The 13,162-nt window shown below is 36.0% G+C and overlaps 2 protein-coding genes across 2 annotated transcripts; one reads left to right on the forward strand and one right to left on the reverse strand.

Moving 5' to 3' along the window:
• Window positions 1–3,603: 3,603 nt before the first annotated feature.
• LOC136775146 (putative nuclease HARBI1) lies at window positions 3,604–4,459 on the forward strand. The gene is made up of 3 exons (XM_066729647.1): window positions 3,604–3,798; window positions 3,891–4,096; window positions 4,168–4,459. Exons 1-3 carry the CDS (start codon window positions 3,604–3,606, stop codon window positions 4,457–4,459), a joined length of 693 nt encoding a protein of 230 aa, XP_066585744.1.
• A 1,654-nt stretch (window positions 4,460–6,113) lies between these two features.
• LOC136775063 (myb/SANT-like DNA-binding domain-containing protein 3) lies at window positions 6,114–7,320 on the reverse strand. Its single transcript, XM_066729540.1, has 4 exons — window positions 7,126–7,320; window positions 6,856–7,069; window positions 6,641–6,760; window positions 6,114–6,481 (listed from the first exon to the last, which is right to left on the reverse strand). Exons 1-4 carry the CDS (start codon window positions 7,318–7,320, stop codon window positions 6,114–6,116), a joined length of 897 nt encoding a protein of 298 aa, XP_066585637.1.
• Between the last annotated feature and the right edge of the window lie 5,842 nt (window positions 7,321–13,162).

Consider the following 13,162-nt stretch of genomic DNA (forward strand, 5'->3'; position numbering starts at 1 on the left):
TGAGTAGTGATCTTAACGTGAGTTTTATGCAACACCCTAAGCCACTTCTCGACGGCCGCAAGCCTATCCTCCAAGAAAGGGAGGGTGAAGTTGCGTACTCCACGTTTCTTAATGTTAACGACCAACCGAACGAATTCATCCCGAATCATGGGCACGTAATTGATCGCTTCTAGTAATTCCCCTGAGCTAGGCGTAGTCATCTTGAATCTCTATTCCAGAACAAACCACAATCTTAACCCAGTCAGAATCTCCAACTTAAAAACACTGATGCACTTCGAACGTTTTTTGCCGGAGATCCGGCTCGAAGGACCAAAAATTTGTGCGAAACAGTGCCTCAAGTTGGCTCCGAACCTGTGGTCAGAAAGGAAGGCCTTATTCTAAAATAAAGTATTCAAAGCCAGGTTATGTGGTAAAAGAGTTTTTATTTGATAAATAAAATATATACAAAAGTTTACAATATTTTTACAAAAGAACCGCTAAGTTAAAAATGATCGAAGGCCTAGGGAATTTGCTGCCGTTAGATTCTGGGGAATTTCTTTTCGCAGAAGATTCCCCAGAACCCCAAGACTCAAAATTCCCCAGGAGGGAGCGCGGACTTAGAAACTCCCGGACTGGACAATTTTCCCTAGGGTATTCCCTAGTAAAATCCCCAGCCACGGGAGGAAGCGAAGTAGGAGAGGTGGATTTAGGGAAGGGGAAGTCCCCTTACCCCTCAGCCCCCTTCTCCCAGAGCTATGGTGGCTCCGAGCCACCCCAACCCCTAGGGTGAATCTACCCCTCCCACTACCCGACTCGTCGAGAGCCCTGGAATTGAGGGTCGGAACACTGGGTCCGAGGTAGTCCTCGGAGGCAGTGTGGAGGGGAAGGAGAGGGTGGACTTCTCCCGGGCAGTCCCCGGAGAAATTTCCCTTAGGAGGGAGGAAATGCCGCAGAGGGGTAGTCCCCTATTGGTTGGCAGTGGGTGGTGGGTGATACTTACCAAAGTAGTCGACCCGTGGAGTTCGCCGGTGGAGGCGCTCGTTGCTGGCCTGATGGAGGCGTCAAAAAAATGCCGTGGAGGCGGAGGTGCCGAAAGGCTCAAAAAGGTGCTGCTGCTGCTGCGGATAAGGCAGCGGTAGAGCAAGGCTAAGGTGCGATGGGTCCTTATCAAGGACCCATCTATATAATTACGCGACACTAATCTTGCCAGCGAGAGAGCTGCCGCGGGCGCTGGCCACCTAGTGGCCAAGCGCGCAAGTAGTGTCGCTTCGCGGCCGCGACGCGCCAGGGCCAGAAGACGCGCAAGCGCGCCGCGGAGAGAGAGACAGATAGAGCGACTAGACGCTGTCGGTCTAGCCGTCTATTGTGAGCGCAATAGAGATGGGAGATATAACAGAGAAATGCGGAATCTACTTCGCAACATTTTCTGCTCCTCCCAATCTCGAACACACCGGTTAATTTGACACTTTTTGAACTGTTTGAAGTAGGCTGAAAAGAGAGACACAGAGAGATAGAATAATCAATAATTCGTTTCGACCACTCTTAATCACCCTACTTCAAACAGTTCAAAAGTGTCAAATTCTCCAGTGTTTTGAAGAAACGTAGGTTAATACCTAATTTGTTTAAATTCACAAGTGTTTAAATGCAAAATCAGTGATAGTGTGCTTTCTGGAAATCATCGAGGAGCCAGTTTGAAGCTTTTTCAAAAACTTCGATTTAAAGGAACTTGCAGAACATTTAATGGGTGAGTTTAGTTTTCTCCTTCATCAATGTATTGATTTTGAATCATTCCCTTTAGCTTCGTTAGTAGAAAGAGAATGCCCTCATGCATTGTCTATTAAGTTATCATTGCGCTCGCGCGATATCTTAGCTTTTGATACTTTCCTTTACATTGCGTCAACTCGCTCTTTCCATCAAATCAGTCAATGATGCTTGTACTGAATTGAATTGGAATTGTAATATAAAGGATTTTGTTATTTTTAAAATTAATCTAATAGCCAGATTAAAGAATTAAATAGCAAAAGTATTACCGCACGCGATCGATAATTTTAACATTCTAGCTGGGTGCTCATCAATTGTTTTTCACTTTCTCCACTTTCCATTATGCAGTTAAAGTCGTTCGAAAAGGACTGAAAAAGGGTGATTTTTAAATAGAAATAACTTTTAAACCTCTTGAACGATTCGAACGAAATTTTACACGTGCACACAGTTTGTCACCCCGAACCTCCAGTTACGAGAAAAGGCGGTCGTTTCGTTACACCCTGTATGTACATAGCTGCATATACTATAGCACGCTGCTTATTAGAGCGCTTTTATATGCTCGTGTGTTCATAAAGGAATCAGTTAGCATGTAGCAGAGCGCTCGTGTAGCGCTAGGTGCTAGAAACGCAGCCAATATGTCTTTCTCTTCCACGCTACACTTGACTTGGTAGTTATAATTTCTGCCGCAATAGGCGACTGGCGCTAGTCTATGATGAACTGAGGCCGGTATTCATAGTCGTTACTTATTTTTAAGCCCGGCTTAAGTATTGACTTAAGTCACCGTTTCTATTCATAGCCATGAAATGAGTCAATACTTGAGAAAAGTCTCAAGACTGTTGCTTCTGGAAGTGCGTCTAATTTAAAAATGACTTATTACATTTCATAGTCATGCCTTATTTGCAATAATCCTGACTTTTAAGCAAGATTTGTTTAGGCTGTATTCATAGTCCTTTAAACTTACCTTATTGGACATTTATTTATGTAAATAAGCCTAACTTCGTCTAGTCGTCTCTGAGGTTGACTTATTAACAGGAAAACAGACTCAAGCTGCTTAAACCTTATTAGTAAGATTAATATAAGATAATCGAATTCCTGTAGAAACTGGTCAAATTTATATTAATTACTACGATATGAGTTTAATTGAGGTTAAATATTGAAACGAAATTCTAACGGTCAGACAATGAATATAATCTTATTTGATTATATAGCATTCATTTTTTATATTATGCAAATATGCCGCTGATAGAAAAACGTAGAGTATATGTAACTATTGTAATTTATTTTATATAGAATAATTATTGAATCATTAAAAACATGGCTGGATTTTTGGATCTATCATATTTATCATCTTCGTCGGATGATGATGAAGAAAATGGAGTAGTTCGCTGTACAAAAACATACATACGAAACTTTGAAGACCCTTTTAATCGTTGGAATGACATCGAATTTAAAAAAAGATTTCGATTTACCAAGGAATCAATTATACACGGAATTTTGCCTTTAGTGGCAGATGGGTTGAATAAAAAAAACAACCGAGGACTACCAATATCTCCATTACTTCAATTACTGATAACTCTTAGGTACTACGCAACTGCTAGCTTTCAGGTAAGAAAATTTACAGCAAACATGACTTAAAAGTGGACTTTCTGTCAGATTAATTTACCATATTTGGTGGCTACAATTTAGGAAGTTTTTATTAGATACATTATTTGTAATGTAATTGCTTTAAAACTTATACTGGAATGTTTGTTCATTTTTTAGCTCATAGTACGTGATGTGGTGCACGTATCACAGCCTACAATAAGTCGAATTATTAATAGGGTATCAGCATTATTAGCTAGCCACATTCATGAATACATAAAAATGCCAGTGTCTGATGATAAAATACAAGAAACTAGGCAAATGTTTAAAGAATTAGGATATGGCACAGGTGCTATCGGTCTTCCAGACATCAATGGAGCAATAGACTGTACCCACATTCGTTTAAGCAGTACAAAATTACAAAGCGTAAGTGAAATCTTTAGAAACAGAAAAGGATACTTTTCTTTGAATGTACAGGTCAGTGTCGAAGAATATTTGTTTAGCCTAAAAATATTATAAATTAGTTAAATTTTTCAACAAATTGAGAAGCATTATATTCATGTTTTCAGGCTGTTGTTGGACCAAAGACTGAATTTTATGACCTAGTACCGGAATGGCCAGGTAGCGAGCATGACAGCAGAATCTTCCAAAATTCACGGATATTTATGAAATATCGAACAGGAGAGCTAAAAGGCATGCTAGTAGGTGATAGTGGATATCCAGCGCTACCATTTTTACTTACACCTGTGAATAATCCTACTACTGACGAGGAAATTAGATTAATATTACTGGATTAAGTTAAAAATAATATATTAACTATATCTAACGAAATCAATACTTGTAAAACAGATATAATTCAATTCACGTGAGAACAAGGATTGTAGTTGAAAGAGCTTTTGGCATAGTGAAGAGGAGATTTCCATGCTTAAGCAAAGGTTTGACCTTAAAACTGGAAACTTGCACTTCTATTATTGTTAGTTGTGCTAGATTGCATAATTTGAGCCTCATTTTCAATGATGAGTTGATTGAGGATGAAGAAACTTTTGACTGTGAGGTACACGAGAATCAAGAACTTCATTGGCAACCAGGCGATGGATTTATCATTAGACGTGCAATTATTGATCGATTATTTAGATAGTTACAAACCTTACCAATGTAATGATTTATGTACAAAATGTAAATGAAATTAAGATACATTATAAAAATTGAATTTTATTTTGTTTGTTTAACAATACATTAACCTAAAACATTATGAAAAAATAAATATATGTTGTAACCAACGGCAAAGGAATTCCGGGTTAAAAATAATTAACAAGACACGATCAAACTCCAAGGACACAATCTTTATTGAACACTAAAAAATCTCGGGGGGAGAGGCCTCCCGCGATGTCCTGGCACACTTATTATACGCGCACAATGATTTCATTAAACACTAATTAAAGGGAAAACTGGGGAAAACTATGGAAAGGCTACAGGCGAGAAGGCGGCGGGGAAAAAGCAAAGAGGGGAAGGGATTAGGGCAAGGAAAAGGTTCTCCGGCGGCTCCGACGATGATATCCGGCGATCCCTCGACGTCCGCCACGAGAACTCCACGCAAAACTTCAATAAATCGATGGCTGGGGCCCGCAATATTGAATTACACCGAATTTCAATAATAGCGGCGACGACCCAGCTCTCTACTTAAACCACGTACTGATGCTCTGACAGTAGAACAAGATCTCGTCCATTCTGGCATTTATTCCTCAGTCCTCTTAATTATTTCCCTCATTCCGGGGTGTCATATTGAGCATAGGTCTGGTCGCGATCCAGGAACCAATCAATAATTAGGCATGGATCCGCGATCCAGATTTCTCGCCGTTCCGGCTAATCACTCCTATGCTTCACATGCTATCTCGCTGGCGAGCTCCTGCGCGAAGATCCTGCGTGGTCGTCCTTAGTAGCAGACGACACTATAGCTTCGTGGCTCGGCAGCGGGGCGATGCGGTGCGGGGTCGGCAACGATGGGCCGGTAGTGGCGCGGGCCGGGGAGAACGCAGCTAGGCGCGCGAGGCGTCAGCGCGGTAAGGGGAGGGGACTGGGACTCGCTGCCTGGCGCTCGAGGCGCGGCGCGGTAACGGGAAGGAACCGATGAGGCGCTCGGCGGGGAGACTGGGTAAGGGGACGGTAGGAGCGTCGCGTAAACAACCGCGCTCGGCAGGAAGGTTAGAGAGAGAGGGCATTATAGGCATTCGGGCATGGGAGCGTAAAGGATAGGACAAAAACAGTTTTCTAGCTCATGTTGGAGCAGGGAATCGGTCTTATAAGCTACGAATAAAATTTACCATTAGGAATATAATATTTAATCCTAAATAATATACAACCTACTGACATTCGCTCAATCCGCAATCATACCATGTACTAAAAACATTTACTCTCCTTCCGTGGATGGCAATTACAATATCCCTTCAGCGGGTAACTACATTACCATCACACGGAAGGTTCATCTATGCTCACTCACTCACTCACAAACATACTCAAGGGGACGGGAGGCACTAAGGGGGAGACAGAAGAAGAGCTAACAATAAGCATTTTTCTGTAACGGGTTTCCACCACGTTACAATGTAATGGCAATAACATAACTGTACTCTTTATTAGATATACTATTCAGATTCAATAAAACATAAAGTTATTAAAAAAACAATCCAATTTTTCCAAAAATAAAACTTTCGCGTAACCAAAAAATAACACTTAAATAATTATTGTATTTTAAAGATGCAAATCAAGTCAAAATCAAAATATTTAAAACGTTTTTCTTAATCTAATAAGTAATTGCAGTTTTCATCATTATGTCGAGTTTCTGATTGTTTGTTTAAGTTACTTAATTCTAACCTATACTTTTCTTTCAAAAATTCTTTTTCCATTTGGTTTATTTCTTTTAAGTGTTTTATTTTAATTTCTGCAAAGGCTTTTTCGTATTCTATCTTTAATTTAGCTATTTTCATTTCTTCTTCTAATTTCTTGTTAATCCTCTCTATTTTTAATAGTCCTTCATCCGTTCTCTTTCTCTTTCTTGAATTCTTTAAATTGTTCTGAATTCTTCTTTCAGTTAATACGTGTCTACACGTTTCGTCGATTTCTATAATTACATTTTCTGAAACATTCTCGGTTGGAACACACAACTCTGTAAAATCAATTATCGAGTTTCTGCATACTATAAGCAACTAACATTCATACTTTAACATTACACAATTCCAATATTATGGTCATTTTATATTGTGTGATCATTGATACTTTTGTTTTAAATATTTTATTAGTATATTATTAATACGTCAATATTTACCTTCCGAAACATGTCTCTCCACCAATATTGGATGCGGATCATCAGGATCTTCACTTTGAGTGTCGAAAGACGATATGGGACAGCTAAGAGTAACATTTTTTACTAGCAAATCTCTTTTATCTAAATTGATTATCAGAGCGATCAACTTATATGTTGTGTATATTAAATGATTACAATAAACTATACATTACAATATTAAATTTAAAGTTACATACCTTGAACCTCTTTTTCACTCATATTTGAGGAAAACAACATCGGTGCAGACATCATTAAATTTGGTGCAATATTTGAAATATCTGGATCAGTATGAATAATTTCATCAGGCGGTCCTCCACCAGTTTTAAAACGGGACTGTCTTTCTTTGGTTAGGGCTTCTCGTTGCCCTTGCTTTAAATTTCGCCATAATTTTTTTAATTGCGTTTCGTCTCTCTGTAAATAAATAATTCTAATCTCTTTATTATTTATAAAATAGTTTTTTAACTAACCTCTTCAATTACTAATGTTGAATCATTATATTTTTCATATATTAATTTCCAAGCATTTTCTTTTTCTTTTAATGTAGCACCATCGTTCTTTTTATTTTCTATAATATGTTTATATTCATTAAGTATTTGTAAAAAATATTTCTTTTCTATGGCAGTGTAGTGCTTATATTTAGATGTAATCGCTTTCCCTGACATATTTTGTTGCTAAAACAATTTTAATTAATACACAAGTTTCATTTGCAATTAGGTATAATATTTACCTATTATGATTAATGTCACTGCTTATTTATGCTGAATCCGACAGAAAACAATAGAAAACTTGTAGACATAGCATACATATAATAATAATAAAATAATAGTCCAGTCTGTGGAACAATACCTTTAAGAAATTTATAAAAATGCACACGCTAAATACAAAAATTACTTATAATTTTTTAATATACTTATAATATATTTCAACTAATTTATTCATCTGATAATTGAAAACTTTTGGTAAGTGAATATACGCTATACATATTTTTCGATAAATGTGTTCAGAAATAGTATTTTCTTATAGAATCGGAATAATTCAGAATATTCCTATTGGACGATCTAACGGAAATATTACGGAAATGGTAAAAAGTCAATAAGCAGCAATTAAGTATTTGCTTAAGTAAATGCTTCTTCAAGTAAGCTCTGCGTTAAATAAGTCTTACTTAAATTAATGCGTCTTCGTGAATACCGACTTCATTTATTACTATGAATACTAGCGCCAATAAGCACGCTTTATTGCAATAAGTCATTCTCAATGAAGTCAGGATTTAGACGTGACTTAAGTAAATAGTGGTAGCTAGGGGGTTCCTGTGACACGGCGGTGAGGGGAGTGCGGGTGTGCGGGGGGAAGTGTCTTGGGTTCCTGTGACATGGAGGTGAGGGGGGTGCGGGTGTGCGGGGAGAAGTGTCTTGGGTTCCTGTGACATGGAGGTGAGGGGGGTGAGGGTGTGCGGGGGGAAGTGTCTTCTTAAGAGCTAGGGTTTATTGGGTGATGAGGAGGGTGCGGGTGTGCGGAGGAAATGCTTTGACTATGGGGAGTGAGAGAGAGAGAGAGAGAGAGAGATCCCTCTCACCCTCTCTTTCTCTCTTAGAGTCTCTCACCCCTCTCCCATCAGCCTAGGGCCCGGATGGTTAATTATCCTACGGGTCCACTAGTTCCCTAAGGCTTACCCCCTCTCCCATGACCCTAGGACCCGGATGGTTAGTTATCCTACGGGTCCACTAGTTCCCTAAGGGTTACCCCTCTCCCATCACCCTAGGGCCCGGATGGTTAGTTATCCTGGCAGTTACCCAGATAACTTTTTTTTGTATTTTAGTTAGTGGAGGAAAAAGTTCCAATTTTCTCCACTAGGTGGCGATCACGAAAATTACGGGGAACAGCTACACCGCTAGGGGGGTCCTCAACATCTTACGGACAGCCATTTTTTTTTTCTTAGACCTGCCCTCGGAGGCTCTTTTCTCCCCCCACATACTTATCTTAGACCCTCCCACTATTTTCCTACTATAGACCCGCCATTTAACTTGATTTCACATTTTTCCTTAAACATTGAGCACTAGGTAGATTTTTTTTCTTTTATGAGTTAGTAATAATTATAAAGTGCTTTTTTCATTTTTTTCTTTTTTTCTTTTTTCTTTTTTCTTTTTTCTTTTACGGATTAAATTAAGGGAAATAGGAGTAGGGGAAAAGAAAGAGACTATTAAATAACATTTATCATATAATTAAAAACGAACATGAAACTTATATAAAAAACTAATACATTTGAAACTTATATAAAAACGAATATACAATAATATTTAGCCCATTCAGCTAATAACAGCTTCTGAAACATAAAAAAATTTATTAATATCAAGTAAATTGCGAACTTAATTTTTAATATTTACCTTTTATTTGTTTCCGCACCCACTTTGCGAAAACATCTACCTCCTGTTTCACACAGTGGACAGGCTTTTGTGTTTTTCGCGTAATTTTAATTTTATGCAGCTCACAAGGAATAATGTCTGTTTTTATATATTCAATTAAGCAATCGAATTTTGGACAATTAAAATTTTCTAAATTGACATTATTAATATTCATTATATTTAATAAGTCACGTTCGAAGTGTCCACCTTTATATGCAACCACTGGTTGCACACTGTCACATTCAATGATTTTTAAAAAATCATATATTTCATTTTGTGAATATCTTTCATTTCCCGTATTTCCATATGCAATTCCGTGCACATTATTAAACACAAAAGATGCAGTTTTCCGGTCAGCAATACTTAAAGTGTTCATTGATCCACAAACTTTAAACGCACCATAATGTGTTAAGTTAGAGTATATATTTTTAATAGCCACTTCTTTGTACACTATCTTCTTATTAACGATAAATCCATCCACATCTATTATGTGCGTGATATCTCTTAAATGATGCATAATGTCAGAGTACCTGAAGATTCTGTGACTAAAACTGAGCTGAAGATTCTGTGGCTTAAACTGAACTGAAGACTACCCTACACGCTTCTCAAGATTTTTTAAATGCTGTAAGGGATGTGAAAAATTTGATCTGTGGTGGGAGATGACTAACCAGACACTCTGAGAAACACCATTGGTCCAAAGAGTGAATAGCTAAGGATAGTGGGAGAATTGAAATACTTGGTTTGAAGAGAAGGGGAAAACTTTAGAGACACAAAAAAAGAATATATTTAAAATAAAGGCAAAGTGTAATAAATTTAGTATAAAAAACGCTAACATGATGATCCCAACGTTCGTCGATTTTCAAGGATTCTATTTAATGGATAAGACATTTATAGTTAAAGAATTTGCAGTTTTACAAGAACTAAAAGTGCATCATATTTTATTTTCACCCCCCTTTCCACATACTTGGTTAAGTGAAGAGGAGAGAAAGAAAACAGAGTAAGCATATTATATAAAAAACAACGAATTATTGTTTTCAATGAATAAGGAATTTCTTTTTCAGTTCAATCTTTTTCAATCATCATGGCTTAAATTGGATGGATGGTTTTTCACCATATTATAAATATAAAGATATTATAAAAAAATATGTATATGAGGATACGGTTTTTGTAAAAGGGGTGGAAAAGTTAAATTGGTTAAAGAGTATTTGTGATTTAGAAATTAGTAATGTAGATGAATATGTGTGGGGAAATTATAATTTAGACGATGGTTTATATAATTCACAACTTCCTATTTGCATGAATCATGAAGGTATATGCGCACTGAGAAATGTATATTATATGAAATATATGTATGAATCAAAAATCTAGAATATATGTGTATTTTAAACTTGAATGCATTCTTTTTACTTCAACGCGAAACCTGATCCGTAAAGTATTTGTGTTACTGAAGTGTTTCGGAGACTGATTATTTGAAGGGTTCTCCATCTAAGATTTTTCATTAGTTTCACGCTGATCATTTAAACGGAAAGAACTACGATGTCGCTTCTAAATAGAGTTTTAAATAGCCAGGATGAATATCGTGAGTGGGTACGTGATTGTCGCGATTACATTAAAAAATTGAGAGTTGCTAGCCGCAATGCACGTATAGGGGCAAGACAGAAAATATTTACGGAAATTGCTCAGATACAGTGCCGATTAATCAGAGCAGCAAGAGAAAAAAGTTATTCTTCAAATCACGTTCTTAAGAATCCCGATTTAAGAACTCAGCATGATTATCGCGAGTGGATTTGCAAGTGTCGTGATTATATTCGAGATTTGAGAGAATCCAACCGGAATGCAACTCCAGATGCTATACAGAAAAATCTTGCAGAAATAAAATGTATTCGAAAGTTACTTCTCCATGCGGCGAAAAATAAAAATTCAATTGGAGCGGGCATTAATGCGGAAAAGCTTATTTGGAAAGATCTTGATTCATCATTTAAAAGTCGAATGTGTAGTGGTATGATAGTAAACACTAATTATATCGAACCACATGAATTTCTATTGGCAGCATCAGAAATGCTGCAATCCTACATGAACAAAGTATTCAGTAAAGTAAGCGCTGTTAAGATAAATATGGTATTCAACGGACAATTTATTTGCAAGGAAATTAGTGATATTAAACATATTTCCACAAAAAATGTGATTTTATTCAAGACTGATACTTTTAGTGATTGGTATAAAACAAACGTCTTAGATCAAATTTTAACAAAATTAGGTGAATTTCAAGAGCGTGATAGTGGGTGGGCTTTGGAAAAAATATTAAATTTAATTGTGAATATTAATCACTATAATCCACTACATGCAGGCTGTGGAATCGACCTTCCAAAATATATTAAGAACAAACATGCAGTGATAAACATACAGAGTGATGATAATACATGTTTTGCATGGGCTGTAACGGCTGCACTCTATCCGACTATTTCGGTAGTGGCACTTTTCTCCGAAAATTCCCTAGGCCTAAATTACCATTGCGCATGGCCTTCTATAAGTTTATACTATATGAATGACTTTCAAGTTTACTGTTGCTTAAATTTGAACACAGCTACTCGTACTACTCGTTTGACTTTTAAGTTGAGTTTGTGTATGTATGTTTGAGAAAGGTTAAACTGAAATAAATAAATAAACTTTTTCAGATACGTATATGAGATATTTTATAATATTAATATTATGAGTACTAATATATTAAAGCTATATATTTCTTTGTGAAAATTTGTCTTTATATTACAGGAAACTCTAAGTAGCTGTAGAATGTGATGATTGCACGAGATATTATTCTGGAGAATGCACTAGAGATTAACAATCTTTCAACGATTGGTCATTCTCGTATTGTTGTAAGATTTGATTTACATTTGTTAGCTAACTTTAATTCATGTTGTACGTAGCCTGTCTGCTACTGTGTCTTATCTAAATTACAGGTAACTTTATATCTATTGATAAAACTATATTAAGTGAATACATATTGCGCTTATTATCAACGTTGGAATAAGTTGCCTTTGGCTATTTTGTTACATTATATAAATTAGTTATTCATTTCCTGCACTATGACTTTTTAGGCTTTTTTGGACTAGCAAAAAGCTTATTGGACAATATAATGTTTAAATCTTGATGCTGCCTCTGTTATAATCGTTTATTATTTGTAAGGCATATGTTGAACACATTCTTTCCACCTTATGCGAATTACACAATGCAGAAACTTTACAGTATGGTTACGACACTTTTATATGTATAGATGTATTTTGTATCATGAGAAAATATCAATCGATTTTTTAATAATAATTGAATTGTATTTTAAAATATATTTTGCAGGTAAATCGTGGAAAAGCTGATTCTGCTACATTTTAAAAAATTAACAGCAAATGTGGCAATGTTCAACATGATGATACTCTCACAGTAGAGTGGATTAGTTTGGAGCAGGAGTTTGTACTTATATATATGCCTATAGATAAGATATATTTCATTAATACTTTGTTAGAGAACTTTCTGAGAAGGTAAATATGATATGATAAGCTTTCTGTTATTGATTCATAATTTAATTATTAATTTTCGTTGATGTTTCAACCATTAATGCAATAATAATTCAATATTATTACACGTATCATTGCATATTTAACTGAATTAGTTTGATTGTTAGATATAGCGCAGTTTTGTTTGTTTGTGACATTTAGACAATTTAGATAATCAATATAATTTTATGGAAGAGAGGTCATTTTTTTTTAAACATATGTGCATGAATTTATTAAATGGTACTTGATAGCATTAAAAGATAATACAATTGACAGTTGTTGTTATAATAGTTTATGACCCTTAGTAATAGATATGATGAATTTAAGCTTTTTTTTTAATTTGATTTTCCTGTCTAAATATGTTAAATACAAAAGCATTAGAAAGAATATATGACGTTCAAATTTAAACTATCTTTCTATGTGGAAAAATGTTCTGTTTTGGGTCTAAATTATAGTTATATAATAGCTTTTATAATAATATTTGCATATATGTAACTAGCATTATACAAAAACAGCATCTAACTATGTATAACGGTAGAGTTACACGTTTAACCAATTAT

The sequence above is a fragment of the Prorops nasuta genome, unplaced genomic scaffold (genome assembly GCF_024137725.1).
Source record: "Prorops nasuta isolate Cenicafe-Biocafe unplaced genomic scaffold, Cenicafe_Pnas_1.2 PNAS00007, whole genome shotgun sequence".
Classification (NCBI taxonomy): Eukaryota; Metazoa; Arthropoda; class Insecta; order Hymenoptera; family Bethylidae; genus Prorops; species Prorops nasuta.